General features: G+C 34.3%; 1 protein-coding gene across 26 annotated transcripts in view; it reads left to right on the forward strand.

Annotated features, from left to right (window-relative positions):
* Nucleotides 1–18,423, forward strand: part of FIP1L1 (factor interacting with PAPOLA and CPSF1) — a 75,369-nt gene that overhangs the window by 48,219 nt on the left and 8,727 nt on the right. For 14 of the 26 annotated variants that reach the window (XM_045079754.1, XM_013062685.2, XM_013062687.2 and 11 more), the window contains 3 exons: nt 8,679–8,705; nt 10,715–10,769; nt 12,193–12,248. In XM_045079754.1, coding sequence (XP_044935689.1) covers nt 8,679–8,705; nt 10,715–10,769; nt 12,193–12,248 — 138 coding nt within the window. The remainder of the gene's footprint in view (nt 1–8,678; nt 8,706–10,714; nt 10,770–12,192; nt 12,249–18,423) is intronic. The other 12 variants (XM_004764962.3, XM_045079756.1, XM_013062689.2 and 9 more) reach the window with 1 other exon arrangement.

Below are 18,423 nucleotides of genomic sequence, written 5' to 3' on the forward strand. Positions count from 1 at the left end.
CCAATTCATACAAAAACCCAAGTATCTGGAGATTGAGACTATCTGAATTACTCCTTACTTTTACTAGATTGTGAGCTGTTGGGAGAGAAGGTGGTTTGCATTTCCGTCAATGTTTCCCAACAATGCTAGTCACAAAGATCTTTTGTATACTTGGCGTTCCCTAAGTTGGATAGCTGATTGAGGTGACATATATCTGTATCCATAACACCAGAGAGACTTTTAGATTGACAGTTGGTACAGTCACCCAGACACTTATCAGAGTGGTTCTGAGTTTTTCCATAACAGTATGGCTACATAGGTGCTTAACCATGGACTATAGGCCTTGAGATTAAAGCCATATTTTCAGTGACCATTTACCACAGAACCACGTGATTACAATATATTCTATAGAGGTCACTGTGATTTAGATCACCGTTAGAATCATAAGCCGCTAATAAAAGAAAGCTGTGGTTGAGGAGTCTTTTTATAAGTTTGCCTTAAGAAGTACTCCATTTTTCTTAGAGAAACCTTTCCTTTTTGCTTTCTTGAGAAATACTAAATGCAAAAAGGAAAAAAATCCTTTGAGAATTTAAACATTAAAATATGTTTCAAATGCATATGCTTTCAAGGCTATAGGCCTGTATATGATGAGACAAATACAGAAATGATCTGCTACACCCCTATTTGGGGCTTCATGCTTTCAGTGTAATAGTAGAGTAATAGTAGAAATTTAACTGACCTTGGGCCACCAACCCCGGTCAAAAATCTACATTACTGATAGCCCATTGTTGACTGGAAGCTTTACTAATAACAAACAGTCAGTTAACACATATTTTTTATGTTATGTTATTTTTATGTTTTTATGTTATTGAGGAGGGTTATAAGAGCCTTGCTCTGGATTAGCCTTTGGCTTAAGGGAATATGGTGGCTGGTTTGGTCTCCTCTCCAGACCATTCAAGACTTTCTCTGTATTTACAGTAAGGCTGTTTTATAGCCTTATTATAAAAGCCAGTATTCTTATAATAAAGGTAGGCAGAGTAAAGAAAATATCATAAAGAAGAAAAAATGCATTTATAGGTCTGTACTATAAGAAAATCAACATATGGGGCGCCTGGGCGGCTCAGATGGTTAAGTGTCTACCGTCAGCTCAGGTCATGATCTCCAGGTCTTGGGTTGGAGCCCCATGTCAGGCTCCTGGCTCAGCGGGGAGTCTGCCTCACCCTTTCCCTCTGCCTCTCCCCCTGCTGTGCTCTCTCTGCCTCTTTCTTTCTCTCTCTCTCTCATGAATAAATTTTAAAATCTTAAAAAAAAAATTTTATGTATAATTGGATCTGTGCAGTTCAAAGCCTGTTGTTCAAGGGTCACTTGTAGTAGCTAATAGCAGCTAATATTTATTGAATGCTTATTTATTATTAAAGGTACTGTTCTGAGCACATTTCATGTATTAATGCAGTATGCTCCTTGACAACAACTGAAATAGATTTTATTCTGATTTTACAGAAGAGAAACCAGGACTCAAACGAGTTTAAGCAGTAGCTAGGAAATAGCAGAACTAGCAGGTGGTTTTGTCCAAAAGCCTGTTTTGTTAACTGTTTTGAATTGAATCATGGCATCATGTGTATATTCACCCCAAAAACGTGTCTGTTAAAACTTGTTTGGTTTTTTCCTTTTAACTTTTCCCCTCATATTGAAGTGCGCGCATCTATATTTCTGGGTAGAGAAGTTTATGGAGCCTGTAAAGAGCAGGAACCAGATTTTTTTTTTTTTTAATCCAGTTAGCTGAGATTTTGCTGTTTGCCTGATTTGTGTTAAGTCTGTTTACTGAATAAACCAGTTGTGATATACTTGTTTATTGGAAGAAGAATTGTAAAATTAAAAGATTCGTGTTATAGTGCAGTTGATTTTATGGTACTCTTTTATGTGGTAAAAATATACATAATACTTAATTATTCTAACTATCAGTAAGTCTCCAGTTCATTGGCATTAAATACATTGACAAAGTTGTATAACCACCACTATGATGTATACCTAAAACTTTTTCATTATGCATAATGAAATTGTACTTCGTAAACAGTAACCTTTACCCCATCCCCCAGCTCCCATGGCCTCTATTCTTTCTTTCTCTGTGAATTTGCCTATTGTAGGTACTTCATGTAAGTGAAACCATTACAGTGTTTGTCCTGTGTCTGGCTTATCTTGTTTTTTAAAGTAATTTAATGTTTGTAAACTATTTTTTTTAACTATGTACAAACTAAATATAAACCTTAACTTTAGATTTTCAAATATTAATTTTCTTAGTATCATCCTATTTTATCTTCATTTTTAATAATAGAGTTTATTAAAAGAGAGAAGACTAAATTTATTTTAGCTCATTTCTTGTTATACTAATAAAAATCAAGGCTCATGTGGCTATGGTTCTGTAAATCTTCAGAACAGTTAAAATCTAGCTCAGGATTCCATTAAGTTGAGGAAGGCTCTTTGCCTTACTGAGATACTAAATAGTCCAATTAGTGCAGACCACAGAGAACAATGATTCCTGCTTTTAAAGGTGGATATAGGGTTTAGCTGTTTATCTAGAGCTTAAAATGGGTGCAATTCTGCATTTTAGAAGGAATTCCTAAATTTATTCCTAAAAACTATTACCAAGTACATTATTGTCTCACTAGTCATGTAGTACTTTGAATTATATGCACTTAAAAATTGTGTTCATTCCTTAAATATCTTGATGATTTGGGGTTGTAGCAGTGACACACATGGGGTTAGGGAGAAAGGCAGCTCACATCTGTAGTCTTTTTGCAATTCCTCTAAAGCCTACATTGTAGATTAGTTTTCTGTTAGCAGTCTAGTTCCAGTACAGTGGCTCTTAAACTTTTTGGTCAGAGAGCACTTTATACACTAAAAAGAAATTACTGCAGTCTCCCAAAGAGCTTTTATTTATGCATAGTACGTATATTTTTTGTATTAGAAAGCTGTGAGGTTAACATGTTATGTAAAAAATACTCATAATAAACCCATTACATATTAGCATTAACATGTAGTGTAAAGAGTGTTCTTGTTTTACACTTTGACAAACTTTTTTTTTTATATATATATAACTGTGTGGCTTAATAGAAAAAAAAATGGATTCTCCCGTTTTGTTTCTGCATTAAATCTTTTGTCATTTTACATGTCATGTAGCCTCTAGAATACTTTATTGGACACTTGTAAGAGAATGAGCATGAAAATAGCAAATAACATCTTAGTATTTTTATGAAAGTAGTTTTAACCTTGCAGATTCCTTAAAAGGATCTTAGGGACTGCCTGGAATCTCCAGGTGACACTTTAAGAACTGCTGCTTTGGCAGAAGCTTGGACTATTCTGGATGAATATTATCCGCACGCTTGAGAAAGTACAATTTTGAGAAGTTAATTTACGAATATAATATTTATTAAGCTAATTTTTATAGTTCTATAAGATTTTTGGTCTTACTCAGCAAATCTGCTTATTAACTGAAGCTTTTTGCCAAAAATAGATTTTCCAGAAGTACCTTTAAAAAAGAATTGCCTTGAAAAAAATTTTTCTAAGGTTTTATTTATTTGTTTGTCGCAGAGAGGGGGAGAGAGAGAGAGTGAGCGTGTATACAAGCAAGGGGAGAAGCAGGCTCCCTGCTGAGCAAGGAGCCTGATGTGGGACTTGATCCCAGGACCCCCCGGATTGTGACCTGAGCCAAAGGCAGCTGCTTAACCAACTGAGTCACTCAGGTGTCCTGAATTCCTTGAGGTTTTTAAGAACTGTACTTATCTTCTCTCTCTCTCTTTTTTTTAATATTAAAAAAAACCCAGTAGCCTATCAGTATTCTCAGTAAACTCAAAATAGGCTGTTATTTTTAAAGGGCAGATGTTAGACTCTGTGTGTGTATGTGTAAGATTGATGCACAGAAAAGCATGTAGTGGAAGATAATATTTAGTATTTGTGCTGCCGAAGCGAGCACTGGAAGGTAATATTTAAAGATTTTTATAAACCTTGACTTTATGTACTCAATTTCTTTGTGCAGAATTTACTTACAGGCTTGACTTAGAAGTAGAAATCAGTTAGGATTAAAATGAGCAAGCTTAGATTTGTGACATAATAAATGTGCTGATGAAATTTAGAAGTTACTAGTGAGAAATTGGAAGCATAATTTGCATAATTCTGCCATGTTTTCTTTCACTTGAACTTAATAAAGAAATGATAGGTAGTTATTAACACATATTTGTTAGTTGTTGCGGAGTAACAAATCACTCCAGAACGTAGTGACTTAAAACAAGATATATTTATTGAACAGTTTTCATGAGTTAGGAATGTGGGGAAGGCTTAGCTGGGTCCTCTGCTTCAGTCTGCCACAGACTTTGGGATGGTCATCTCAAAGGCCTCACTGAGGAAATACTCTTTTTCAAGATTATCCACCTCTTTGTTACAATCAGGATTCACTTCTTCTCCTACATGGCAGCTTGCTTCAGGAAAGCATGCATGCCAAGAAAACCGTAGAGGATTCCAGCAAAATAGAAGCCACTGTCTTTAGTCTAGTCACAGAAGTGACATCCCATCATTTTGCTGGATTTTGTTTGTTAGAAATAAGTCATTATATGCAGCCCATACTCAGGGGGAGGGTATAAATACCAAAGGTATAAAAAGGCATAAATAGGGGCACCTGGGTGGCTCAGTCATTAAGCGTCTGCCTTCCGCTCAGGTCATGATCCCAGGGTCCTGGGATTGAGCCCCTCATCAGGATTCCTGCTTGGCAGGAAGCCTGCTTCCCCCTCTCTCACTCCCCCTGCTTGTGTTCCCTCTCTCACTATGTCTCTCCCTGTCAAATAAATGAGTAAAATCTTTGGGGAAAAAAAGCTTAAATATCTGCTATCAGGGATCCTTAAAGGCCGTATCAGAGGCTACCCTAGCATATATAAACTCTTTTCTGCCTTAGAAAAACAATGATGGGCTGCATTGAGAATGAGTTTATACACAATTTTTATTTGTTGTTGTTGTTGACTGCAGAGCCTCTATTAATTTGTGCAAATTTTAAAAATATAGTTAAATACCTTTCAAAAAGTATGGGGCGCCTGGGTGGCTCAGTGGGTTAAAGTCTCTGCCTTCAGCTCAGGTCATGATCTCTGGGTCCTGAGATGGAGCCCTGTGTCGGGGCTCTCTGCTCAGCAGGGAGCCTGCTTCCCTTCCTCTCTCTGCCTGCCTCTCTGTCTACTTGTAATCTCTGTCTGTAAAATAAATAAAATCTTTAAAACAAAAACAAGAACAAAAATATCACAGGGCTGCTGCCTTTCTATTTCTTTGCTTCAGTTCCTTTAGTTCCCAAATAGAATTTCAGGTCCCCCCACCACCACCAGCACTACATGCTTTCCCCTGAAGAGTGTGCATTACTGGAAAAAGTCAATCTGATTCTTTCAAGGATGCCAGATAGTTAGCATAGGCTATCATATAGCTCAATTATTTTACTTAAGGGTGTCACATGCTTTGTTCGTTTCATGAAAAATTGAAATGGAATTTATGTGTATTGAATATTGAGCTGTTAAGCAGTGCAATCTGTAGAGAGGTTTAGGATCTGATTTATTGATTCTCGAAGTATGGTCGCTGCTCAGCAACATCTGCATCTCCTTGTTAGGAATGCAGATTCTCAGACCCCATTCCAAACCTACTGAATCAGAAATTCAGCAGACCCAGCAGTCTGTGTTTTAACCAACTCCAGGTGCTTCTGATGGTCACTAAAGTTTCAAAACCAATAATTTATCCAGTCCTGTTAGAACTTGAATCTTACTTTTCCAAAAGCTTTGGCCTACAGTACTAGAAATCTTACTCTTATTACTGTTATGCAAAGCTTTCCAGGGAAATCAACATTTTTGTCCTACTCCTTTTACAGATAAAGGAAACAGTGAAACACAGTACTTCCCTCGTGTCATTTCAGCCTGTTGGTTAGGCAGCACGTGTGTTGCTCAGAAAGGTGGGAGTGTTGAGAGTGAGGACAGGAATTTTTGAGACCAATTTTCTTTTTCCTTGTGGTGTTTTTCTTTTGCTAACAAAAGTCAAATACTAAATCGTAAGTTTTGAATAAGAATTACATTGAACCAACACTGTCACATGCTAAACTTCCATATTGCATTTTGAAAGTACATCTGATAATACTACAGAATTGATTTGTATTGTGTTTCGTCAACTTCGTGGCTCTTGTTCAGTGAACATTTACTAATAAAGATTTGCATTGAAATATCTTAGATGAAATACAGCCCTCACAAGAAGGGCCTTTTTTAGTTCTCACGCTAATCTTGTGATGAGTAGATAGTGACTAGAATGACATCTTTACATATAACATGAATTTTCTTTTTGTGAATTCTTTCCAGTTGATTTTTTAAAAACCTGTCCTATAATACTGTTGTAGTGAGATTAAAATTAAAAGCAGACTAACTTTAACAACCTTCAGGGCATATTTAATAATTTGGTTATAAGTCTTTTTATCTTTGTTTTCTGAAAATTTGACAGATTATAGGTTTTTGAAGACTAAATTTTGAGAGGCCTGACTAGTAATTTCTTAGTTATTTTGCATGAATTCACATTTTAGTGAGCTGTAGTGCATTTTAGTTAGAGTGATATATGTTGCTCATGTGTTCATTTAAGTAGTTTATTAGGATTATAGAGTGGTTTGCTGAATTTCATACAGTTAGCTTATACAGTTCCCCACCCCACCCCCCCGCCTTTATCTGCAAGGTCTATGTCCCAGGAACCCCAGTGAGTACCTGAAATGGTAGATAGCATTGAACCTTATATATGCTATGTTTTTTTCCTCTTCATACATAACCTATGATAAAACTTAATTTATAAATTCGACACAGTAAGGGATTAACAATAATAAAATAGAACAATTATAACAATATACTGTAATAAAAGTTTTTTGAATGTGATCTCTCCTTCTCTCTCTGAAAATATCTCAGTTGTACTGTGCTCACCTTTCTTATGATGACATGAGTTTATAAAATGCCTATGTCCTGAGATTAAATGAGGTGAATGGCATAGGCACTGACATACATAGCATTAGGCTACTGTTGACCTGGCAGTACATAAGGAGGAGGATCACCTGCTTCCAGAATGTGGTTGACTGCAGATAACTGAAACTGTGGAAAGCATGACTAAGAAGGGACTACTATACATATAAAAAACAAACAAAAATGTATTTTAAAAACTAGGTCACATAGTGAAGTTAAACAGTGCTCTAAAAGACTTTTTACTGTTTTAAAGAAAATTACTTAATAGTAGATATTAAGAAAGTTCAATATGCTCTGCCTTTCTTTTCCCATTTAGTATGGTGTCTGGGATCTTGGTAGCTTGTATTGTTTGCTGGATTCTTTTAGTTCAGTAATTTAGGAAACAGCAAGGTAACTTCAGGATGGAAGATAATTGCCATTAAGTATAGATTGAGTTAGTAGACATTTGGAGGTCTAATGATTTTTGGAAAATAATGGCTTTACATGTCTTTTACATATCGTTTTCAGTATTGTTGGTATTGTAAGTTTAGCATATCCTTTTATTGTATGGGTGGGTGGTTAAATCAGGTGTTTCATTTTCCATTTTAAAGCCACTGGCTGCCTTAAGATTTTTTTTTATATAAACCTCTTATTCTGGTAAAACATGCATAGGAAAATTCCAAATTATTAACAGATGTTTCCATTGACAAAACATTTGAAAGTAATTGTTTTCCTTATTTTTTCCCATGCATTTAATTAATGAATTTGACTTTTTTTCCCCTCTTTTGGACTAATTTTGATGCAGTTTTTAAGATAGGATCAGTTAAAAAATTCTACGTTGAAGTTATGGTATAAAATTTTTTATGAAAAAAACTTTTTTTCTATTTTCCTACTTAGAAATGTCATTTTTCTTCAAACAAAATGAATTTGTATGTCACATAACTTTTACATTAGGGTTTAAGGGCACATTTGACCAATGTAAATTGAGAATGTTATTTACACATAGTATATTTCTTAAAGTTTATAATGTGTGCAAATGAACGAGAGTCGCTCAAATTAGTATTTCACTGACTCCTATAGATAAATTGTCCACATTTAATGTGCCCTGGGGGTGTATGTATATATGAATAGGCTCTATCCCCCTTTTCCACTCCCACAAATTAGAGCAAATAATAGCCTTTCCTCTAGTCCTGTCAACAATAGTGAAATGACCCAAATCAGCATTTGAATGTCCCACAAAATTTAGTTACTAAAGTGAAAAGTCATCATCTTCAGAGTTACCTTGTATTACCTTCAGTATAAAGATCCCATTGATAATTTCTCGATTAAAATATTAAATAAGATCAGTTGTTGATTATCAGACTTAGTGTTAATTTCATGGAGTTTGATATTTGTGCACTAAAAATGCACAAGTGTGCTTTTTCAACTGATGTCTAACTTTGTTTGTGATTATACCTAGTAGGGGAAATCTTGTTACCAAGTTGTTAGACTGGGTTTTCATCAGGAAGTCGGATGTTATACTGGAATTGTTGGTCCTCTGCAAGAAAACAGAATGCTTCTTTTGAGTGAATAAGCCAGGAAAATGAGGCGAGGGGTTTTATTTTCAAAGGTTTTTGGTTTTTGGTTTTTTTTTTTTTTTTTTGGTGATGGCATAAATACATAACAGGTTATAAAATCCAATTACTATATTAAATTTCATCACTTGTTTTTTAGGTATTCCAATAACTGTACCACCTCCAGGTAAAACTTTTTTCATGTTTTCTCCATCATTGTTAATAAACATGAAATTTCAAGCTTAGAGTTACAGGAGGGACAGTGTCGATATGGTTAGACTATGGAATAGGCTATTGGGGTTTCAAGGTCCTATTTTCAGCTCTGCCTTTGCTTCATTCCAGTTTTGATTAAGATACTTAGTTTTCTTATACTTGTCTTACCCATTTCTGTAGAAACAGCGATTCTGAGAAAATTCTCACCGTATCAATTTGTTCAAGAAAACAGTATGGAATATAAAATAAGACTTTTATGAAAAAGTTTTTTTTCAGACCAGTGAATTTTTTTATATGATAAAGCAACTGCAAAAGAAGAGAAAGATCATTTATCGAGACTTTATCATGGTTTCTGATTTTTTTTTTTAACCCTGCTGGCAAAACTCAGTATTGTGAGAAAATATATTCTGAACTGTACAGTTAGATAGACAGACAACTGGTCAGTCAGATGGTGGTTCTTAGAGTGGTGAAATTGTTGATTGTTGTAATGGTGTGATCAATAGTTTATGTGGGACCAAGGGTGGTTTTCCCCACTTTTTCAGTGTTTTAGAGTGTGATGCAAATATGATAGCAAGTGTATTTGTTATTGAATTCAGTATCCAGAGCCAAAGAAAAGGAGAGTTGACCATGCTTGGAAGGGTTTGTCTGAATTCAAAAATGGCCTTGATAAAGAGAAATAGGGGAGTTTAGGTAGCATGGGACAGTACACGTATTTAGTTGTGGAATAGTAAGTCGCTTGATTGTGTATCAATGTGGCTGAAAAAGGCTTATCAGGACAAGTCATAAAAGAACCATTGGTGTGTCTAGTTTAAAAGGAAATGTGGTTGAAAAGCTGTTTAAGACAGGATTGTGGTCATTGCTTAACTTCATAGCTCTGAGATGCTTAATAGAGGAGTTACAGATCTTGAAATTGGGTATAGTGAAGATAAGCATGGTGAATTTGAAACAACTTGTAGCAGTTCCAAAAAGTGATTTAAATGGACTTTGAGAAGGGTTTAGAGAACTGGGATTCATTTTTACATAGAATACTAAAGGAGGAGGCTAGTAGAAGTGTTTTCAAGTATGCAGAGGGCGATAGAGAATATGATAATGGATTGCTTCTGGTTCTCATTGAGGACAGCCTATGAATTGTAGTGTGAGAGATCTAAATTCCAGAATTTAACTCATTTCCTAATAGTGAGGGTTGTTAAAACTTGGGAAGGAATTGGTATCCTAAGTTTTTTAAGTTGAATCTTAAAGTCTTATGTTGGGATGCTTTATTGCCTTTCTGAATTTGAAAGTGCAGAGTAGATAAACTGTTAAGGTCCCTTTTAGCCATATTCTGTGTTCTTTCATTTAGGTATTATGAATTATTGAGAATACAGACTTCATGATATAAAGGTGCAAATTATTTTCTCCAAACTAACAAAAACTATATTATATGCCCTTCTTTGTAAAATAGTTCTTTAGGGTTGTGCTATTTAAAACATATTTTATGAGGGATATTCTCAGCCTTAAGCATTTATATATTTACTGGTAAGATTTTATTTATAATTATATATCGTAAGGAAATTTCTACACATCTAAAACACAAAATATTTTTTGAAAGAGGTAAATGCTATTTTATTTGCTTTTCTTCAAAAGTATTTCAAGTATAACATATCTGTTGGCAATACTACTACCGTTTTGTATATGGATAAGGTAAGGCATTGAGATTAACTTTCTCATACTCACAAAATGGGCTGTGTGTGGTGCTGAAAATAAGACCGGGTGTCCTGACTCCCAGTTTGTGCTCTGTGTGTTAGACCAGATTGTTCATTTAAAGTTTTATTGCTCAGAAAATCTATTATTAAGTTTAAGCTCCATTTTTTTCTGTCCATTATAACATAGAGAAGCACATTATGTCCCCAGAGAAATTTAGTGATATGCAGCAACTTTGTTTTACACTTGACATTAAAAGTACATTCTGTTAACTTTTTTTTTATCTTATGATTAATGTTTCAGGTTTTCCTCCTCCACCAGGCGCTCCACCTCCATCTCTTATACCAACAATAGAAAGGTAAATCAGTATGAATAGGGTAAAACTTTATCATTGGTAGACTTTTGCCAGAAAAGCCAAATCCATATCTTGGTAGTATTTTCAAAGATTTAATTTTGTAAACATTAAGTAGTACCTGTCTTTTCAGTCATGAGTCTAGATCTATGGTAGTTACTTTTCTATAAGATGTTGAACTTAAAAGTTCGGTAACAAAACAGGATAGAGAAAACAAATGATGGTATTTTGAAATATCTTGCTTTGATTTGACACCCTGATTAAAGAAGCCTCTAGATTGGTAAAAAAGATTGGTAAAAACTTGGCTATAGTAATTTTTGAGGGATACCCAAAAGGATGACTGGTAATCATGAATAATAATGTCTGTTTTAGGATTAAGGAGGGACAGTTATAATCAGGAACCATAATAAAGGTGCCTTACTCCTATGGCCCGGCTCTATGTAACTTAACTTCCACAAAGGAAGCTTGGATCCATTCTGCATGGCAGTAACCTTCTTTTTTATACCCCGCATTTTTGGTTTATATTAGTTGTAATGCTGTATGTACTAAGGAGTATTTACCTCACAGATGGCAGTATAGTGTTTAACAACATAGAGCTTTGGCTCAGATTTGGCTCGAATTTTGGCTTCATAATTCCCTAGCTTTGTATTGCTAGGGAAGGTTCATAACTACTCTTTGAGACTCAGTTTCCTTTTACCAGATGGGATTAATAAAGTTGTGAAGATTAAAACAGCTGGTGAATATAACACATCAGCACAATTCTTGGCAAATGGAATTCACTAAAAGAAAAAAAAAAAATGGGACCAGTACTGTTTCCTTTTAAGTAACAAGTGAACTTTTATGAAAATAATGTATTTCTGAGAAAGTGATCCAAATTATATTAATAGAAAAGTTGTGAGAACATTATATCAATGGGATCAAACCATGCAGAATTTTCAAAAAGGAAATGATACAACTCACAACAGTTTTAATTGTGAGAGTATAAGGATTTCATTTTATTAGGTCTTTGTTAAATTTAATATTTTTTTCTCAATCAGAATGTTAAAAAGTATTATTTGTTTATCCTGTCAGTGGGGCTGAATTTCTGAATTATTAAAATCATTTTTTAAGACTAACTTTTGGTGAAATCTCAAGTACTATATTAGCCTCAAAGTTTCTGTTATCTTGGGAGTCAAGCTGAATTGATTGGATTATTCACATTAAATAGTACTAGCAAGCTATGTTTTTCTTTTAAGTGAGTATTAGGTTTAATATGTTTTGAGGTTAAAAGCCTGTTTTTTATTAAAAAATAAAATTACACAATTAAGTTTTATCATTATATGATGGTTAAGTAAAAGTCATAATTCTGCCTTGATGTTTTGCATTTGTACCAAACTGTTAAAATTTAGAACTTATTCACAACACATAAAAATATATTTTTCTTCAACAGTGGACATTCCTCTGGTTATGATAGTCGTTCTGCACGTGCTTTTCCATATGGCAATGGTAAGTATTATTTTTAGTTGCCCAGATTCAATTTGAACCAGTACTTCAGTATTTTTAAAAGCAATCAAAACATACTTCCATCTTTTAAAATACTATCTCACGGAGCAATTAAAAATACTAATTGAATAACTAGGTCTTACATTCAAGGTTACTTAACAGAATAATTTTTTATTTTTTATTAACTGTACTTCTAAAAATTAAGAAATGATTGTACAGCAAGGATAGTTTTACCTTGCCTTTTCCTAAAAGGATTTAAGATTTGTCAACAAACTTAGTCTTTGTTCAGAATCTTTTTTGTTTCTTGAGTCATGGCATCCAGCTAACATTGTCCTCCTCTTTGCCCTCTCTCTTTTGTTTTGTTTGTAGATCATTTGGCCAGGTCCTCTTTCCTGTTCACTCTTTACAACATAATCCATTCTAAGGGCTTCTGTTACCACTTTCTGGTTAGATCTCTTGATCATTTATTCATTTAAAAAAATGCTATGCATTGTACTAGGTTTTAGGAGTACTGTAAACTAAACCTAAGTTTGCCCTTATCAAATTTATAGACCAGTGAGGAATAGCCAGTGAGGTGGCAGGAGAAGGTGTCATGGGAGCATAGTGGAGGGGTCTCCCACTCCAGAAGGAGTGAAGAGGTAGATGATGTGATTTAAGGTTCAGATCATCTCCCGAGACACAGGGGTAAGAGAGAACCTGGTAGGTTTTATGAACTGAAGGAAATGTGGTGTGACTGGAGTGTAGAGTTGCATGATGAATGCTTAGAGATGACACAGGAGATTATGCAGGGTGTTGGAGCCATGCTATTTAGATTTTCAACCTTATTCAGAGGGCTGTGAGGAGCCATTTAGTTCAATGCTGAGCTATGAAATTGCTAGACTTACAGTTGAAAAAAGTCCATTCTGGCTGCTTACTGTGAGGAAATTATGGATTTGTAGGGTGGGTAGCAAGATAGGACTGGCATAAATGCTTGATTTAGTTGGAGAGCAAGAAGCTGTTGGAATAATCCAGAGGAAGAAACGATGGTGTCTTATATTCAGGTAGTACCACTGGGGATGGAGAACACTGAATGACTCCAATGGCATTTACACACCAGGAGTTCTAGATCTTGGTGGCAGCTCAAGTGCCAGTTGTATCCTTCCATTTTCCTTCGAGGCTTCTCTCTTGGGGTGTGGTACTGTCCCTCAGACCTGCCTTATTCCAACTACATATATGCCATTCATTTACATCAAAAGGTGGTCGGTTGACTCATTTCAATGATTATAGCAATCTTTTATTATTTGATTGGTTGTTTGTTTATTCATTATTGCTGGGCTTCCAGAAAGTCTTGCTCCTTGGGTTAGAAACTTGCTTTTCCCTCTCATTATTTATGTCACTTTCATAGGTCTTTAGTAGCATAATTCTTCCTCATAAAGTTGAGGTTCAGTGAGACTACATTAAAACACCTTAGACCTGCCATTTAATAAACACCCAAATATTAGCTGTTATTTTTGTGATTATACCTCCCCATCTCCAACAAGCTCCCAAGTTCTCTTTCTTTCTTTTTTTTTTTTTTTTAATTTATTTATTTGACAGAGATCACAAATAGGCAGAGAGAGAGGAGGAAGCAGGCTCTCCGCTGAGCAGAGAACCCGATGTGGGGCTCGATCCCAGGACCCTGGGATCATGACCTGAGCCGAAGGCAGAGGCTTTAACCCACTGAGCCACCCAGGCGCCCCCAAGTTCTCTTTCTTTTCTGCACTCTGAGGCAGTGTAGCATAGGCCCTGCCATTACCTGGGGGTGTGTCCTTGGTCTATATTATCCTAGCAACTTGGGATAAGTTAACCTAAATCATTTTCCCTCTCTGTAAAATAAAGTTTGAGCCTAAAGTGCTCAGTACAGTAAAATATAATATGTAAGTAAGCATTGTTAAATTATTTAAAATTTTATTTTTACCTTTTTTATGTCACTTGTTATTTTCTGCTTTGTCATGAGATTCCTTCTGTATTTGTTTGAATACACATGAACAAATATCCCCTATCAGAAAGAATAAGACTTCGTTTTTCAGATTACCTACAGCTTCCTTGTGGAAGATTTCATTTTTTCTAAATATTAATTAAGCATTCTTTTCTCAAAGTAAATTTTGATCAGTAAGTTTTCTGCTCACTCTTTACCAACCCCAACTCTCTCAGAGAGAAACATTTTTTTTAAATGAAGGAATTCTTTAGTAATAACAATTATAAAACATATTGCAAGAATTAATGAGAAGAAAGTTAGGAATTTTCTTCATCCTAATCAAACAAAACTGTGGAATGATGGACATTAAGGAGGGCATGTGATATAATGAGCACTGCCTACTATAGAAGACTGAGGAATCACCTCTGCCTCTGAAACTGATAATGCATTATAGTTAATTAATTGAATTTAAATAAAAATAATTCTTCTGCACTGAAAAAAAATGAGGTCAATACAATTTCTATCATATATAAGGAATATTTAAGTACCATGACACCTGCTTATATGATTTTTTTAAAGTATCTTGAATAATTGAACTTAATTATTCCCACCACAAAAAAGAAGTAATAATTATATGACTTGATAGAGGTGCTAACTATCATTACAATGGCAATTGTATTATAATAATATAATTATAATTATTAATTGTTTACAAATGAACAAGTAAACATGTTGCACACCTTAAACTTTCACAATATTATGTGTCAAATATATTTCAGTTAAAAAAATTGAATTCAATTTTTAAAAATTTTGGGGATGCCTGGGTAGCTAAGTCAGTTAAGCATCTGCTTCTCCCTCTGCCATTCCTCCTGCTTATGTATGCATGAGCTCTTGCTCTCTCTGTCAAATAAATAAATAAAATCTTTAAAAAAAATTTTTTGAAGAAAAAAAGGTTATAGATACAGCTTCCTCTTTGTTAGTAATTCTGTTTTATCTTTGTTAATTTATTTAAGAATTTTGAAATGTACCCTCAAACACTATGACATAATTGTAGATGGAAATACTGATTTTTCTTGATGTGCATATTAAGATGGTGCTTATAAAATGAGACCTAGTTAAAAAGTAATCTTTGTAGAATTATCGAAGAACTGAAGAGAAAAGCATGTTTGATGGCTTTTAGTTCTTCTTATGGTCTGCATTGGCATTCTTCCATAAGCTTGTCACCCTGTTTCTTGATTTATGTAACTATGGTTGCCATCTTTTATCCCCCTCTTCTGATAGATGTGTATTTGGCATGCTTACCATCACTACCCCTCTCTTTTCCCTAGCAATGATTTTATATCACTATTTTTGTTCCTCCCTTTTTTCCTCCCCCCCCCCTTTTTTTTAATATACATGCCCTTGGTTTCATGTACTGTCAGTATCTATTACTGTGCAAATTTCTAAGCCTTCACTGTCAGTATCTATTATTATTATGGTACAAATTTCTAAGCCTTCGCCTCTAAGCTGACCAGCTTTGGTCAGCCATACTTCTGCTTAGAAACATTTATATTTGGGACACCTGGATGACTCAGTTTGTTAAGATCTGACTCTTGGTTTCTACGTAGGTCTTGATCTCAGGGCCCTGAGAACGATCCCCATGTCAGTCTTTGCTCTTAGCACCGAGTCTGCTTGTCCCTCTCACTCTGCTCCTCCCCTTGCTCCCTCCTTCACCCCCCATAAATAAATAAAATCTCTAAAGAAAAAAAAGTTTTTATCTGTCTTGTAACCAAAACTATCTGTGCCCTGATAACTTTTTTATTCTAAAAGCTAAACAATAGCCATATTTATGTTATTGTGACTATGTAACTACTGTATACTATAGAGACAATTCTAACACTTGAGCCCTGGAAAGGAGAAGATCCCTAGAACAAATAAATTTAAAATACCATTTTTTTTCTTGTACTTCATCAGCCACGTAAAGTCATACTACATTTTAATTGGGTTCGTATTTGACTATGACTTTATCCATCTCAAGTTTTTTCCCCCCAAAGTGTTTTCAAATATTGTTTTTCATGTGTTAAGCCATCTGGAATTCATCTTTGCCTGTGTTATGAAGTAAAGATATAATCATCGCAGTATCATCTGTTGAATAGTCTGTCCTTTCTGAGGGATCTACAATGTCCTAGCCATTCATGAACAGGGTTCTGAGTATGCCCGAGTCTGACTCATGGTTTCCTAGACTATTATTATTATTATTATTACTATTACTATTATTTGTTGAAGTTTAACTGTACGAAATAATGCCACACGATTTTAATTATGAATTTTATAATAAATCTTATCTGGTTCAGCAAAATCTATCTATTTAGCTTCAGAAGTATTCTTGGGCCATTGCTCTTATATACCCATTCTAAAATCAACTTTGGAAGTTCCATGAAAAACTGTATTGGAATTTTGATTAATAACTTACATTTATATTTGCTTACTTTAGACAAAACACTATTAACTCATATAGTCCTGATAGCCTTATAAAGTAGGTATACTGTTATTATTCCGTGAGTAGCTGAAGAATGGCCAAATTCAGTAGTTTTCCCAATATCACACACTAAGTGGCAGAATGAGGGGTTGAAACCATTCAGCCTGGCTCCAGAGTCCTTGCTCTAACTAAATCATATTGGAATGGCTTTGAAGCTTAGATCAGTTCATATGGAAACCATATCTTAGAGCATTGAGTCCATCTATGAACAGGGACTCTCTTCAGTTATGGAAATGTTCTTTAATATATTTCAGTTAAGTACTGTAATTATCTCCAAGCATTTCTTGCATATCTTTGCTTAGATTTAGTCATTCATACCTAATGTTTTTGTTGCTGTGTTAGGTGATATATTCATTTGAACTTCCTGTTCTGTTTGTATTTACTTGTATTTAGAATTAGGATTAGTTTTTGTTTTATTTATACATAGAGTATATATGCTAATCAAAAAACTCCTTTTTTTTCTTTTTTCTTTTTTTCTTTTTAAAGAAAATTCTTTTACATTTTATTACTAGGCTTTTACTGTTTGGTGATTGGTCGAGTTCTAGATCAGGGAAAGTTCTAGATCAAGGAAAATTTCCAAGAGCTTTTAAACTGTGAATGGATATTGAGTTTTATCAAATGCTTTCTGAGATAATCATACTGTTTTTCTTCTCTAATCTGTGAATGTGGCACATTTACTGGTTTTGGTATTAATGTTATATAAGCCACGTGGGATAAGTTAGAGAATAATTTTTTTTTCTATTCTTTGAAGTTCATATAATATTAGAATGGTGTGTACCTTATAAATTAGCAAAACTCACCTGTAAAAAGCATCTAGTCTTTGGGAAGGTTTTAAATTACTGATGAGTGTCTTTCATAGGGGAGTAGTCAAGATTTCTTTTCATTCTTGAATCACTTCTTGGTAAGTTACTGATTGATTATTTGAAATTAGTCGGTTTCAGCCAAGTTTTTAAAAGCATTGGTATAAAGTATATTATCTGTATTCTTTCATCTCCGCAACATCTGTAGTTAGGGTTTCCTTTTGGTTCTGATTGTTTATGTGGCCTCTTTTTTTTCTTAATCTTGTCAGAATATTGTTATGCTTTATTTGTCTAATCTTTCAACTTTTTCTTATTGTATGGTTCTTTTCTGTTTACTTCTACTTTTATCTTCATTATCTCCTTTCTGTTGGATTATTCTGTTTGTGCCCAGGTTCTTAAGTTTTGAAAGCTTTAGCTCATTAATTTTCCATCTTTTCTAATGTAGTATTTTTAAGATTAAATTTCTCTCCAGAACAGATTGCATCTCTACCCTTTTGATATGTTATATTTTTATGTTTATTCCTAAATGATTTAAAACTTATTATTTTTTGGCCCCCGGGTTTTTAGAAATGTGTCTTTAATTTGACACGTATGGAGATTTGGTGCCTGTTATACTTATTGTATAAAAGTATGTAATATATTTTTGTGTTTCATATGTGCTTGAGAAGAGTGATTATTATTTAACTGTTATGGGCAGTATTCTATGTTATGTCCATTAAATCAACCCTGTTGAAAGTGTTTTGCTCAAATCTTCTATATCTGTAGTGAATTTTTTTTTGTTTGCTTCAAGTGGCAATAATTGAGAGTATATTAATCTTCCATGATTATGGTAGATTTTTCTGTTTTTTTCTGTATTCATGTTAGTTTTTACTCTCTAAAAATTAAAGCCTGGAAGTTTCGTTTGTTCTATCTGCTTGGTGAGTT

This window comes from Mustela putorius, unplaced genomic scaffold (assembly GCF_011764305.1).
Source record: "Mustela putorius furo isolate JIRA1106 unplaced genomic scaffold, ASM1176430v1.1 tig00000430_pilon_pilon_pilon, whole genome shotgun sequence".
Taxonomy (NCBI): domain Eukaryota; kingdom Metazoa; phylum Chordata; class Mammalia; order Carnivora; family Mustelidae; genus Mustela; species Mustela putorius.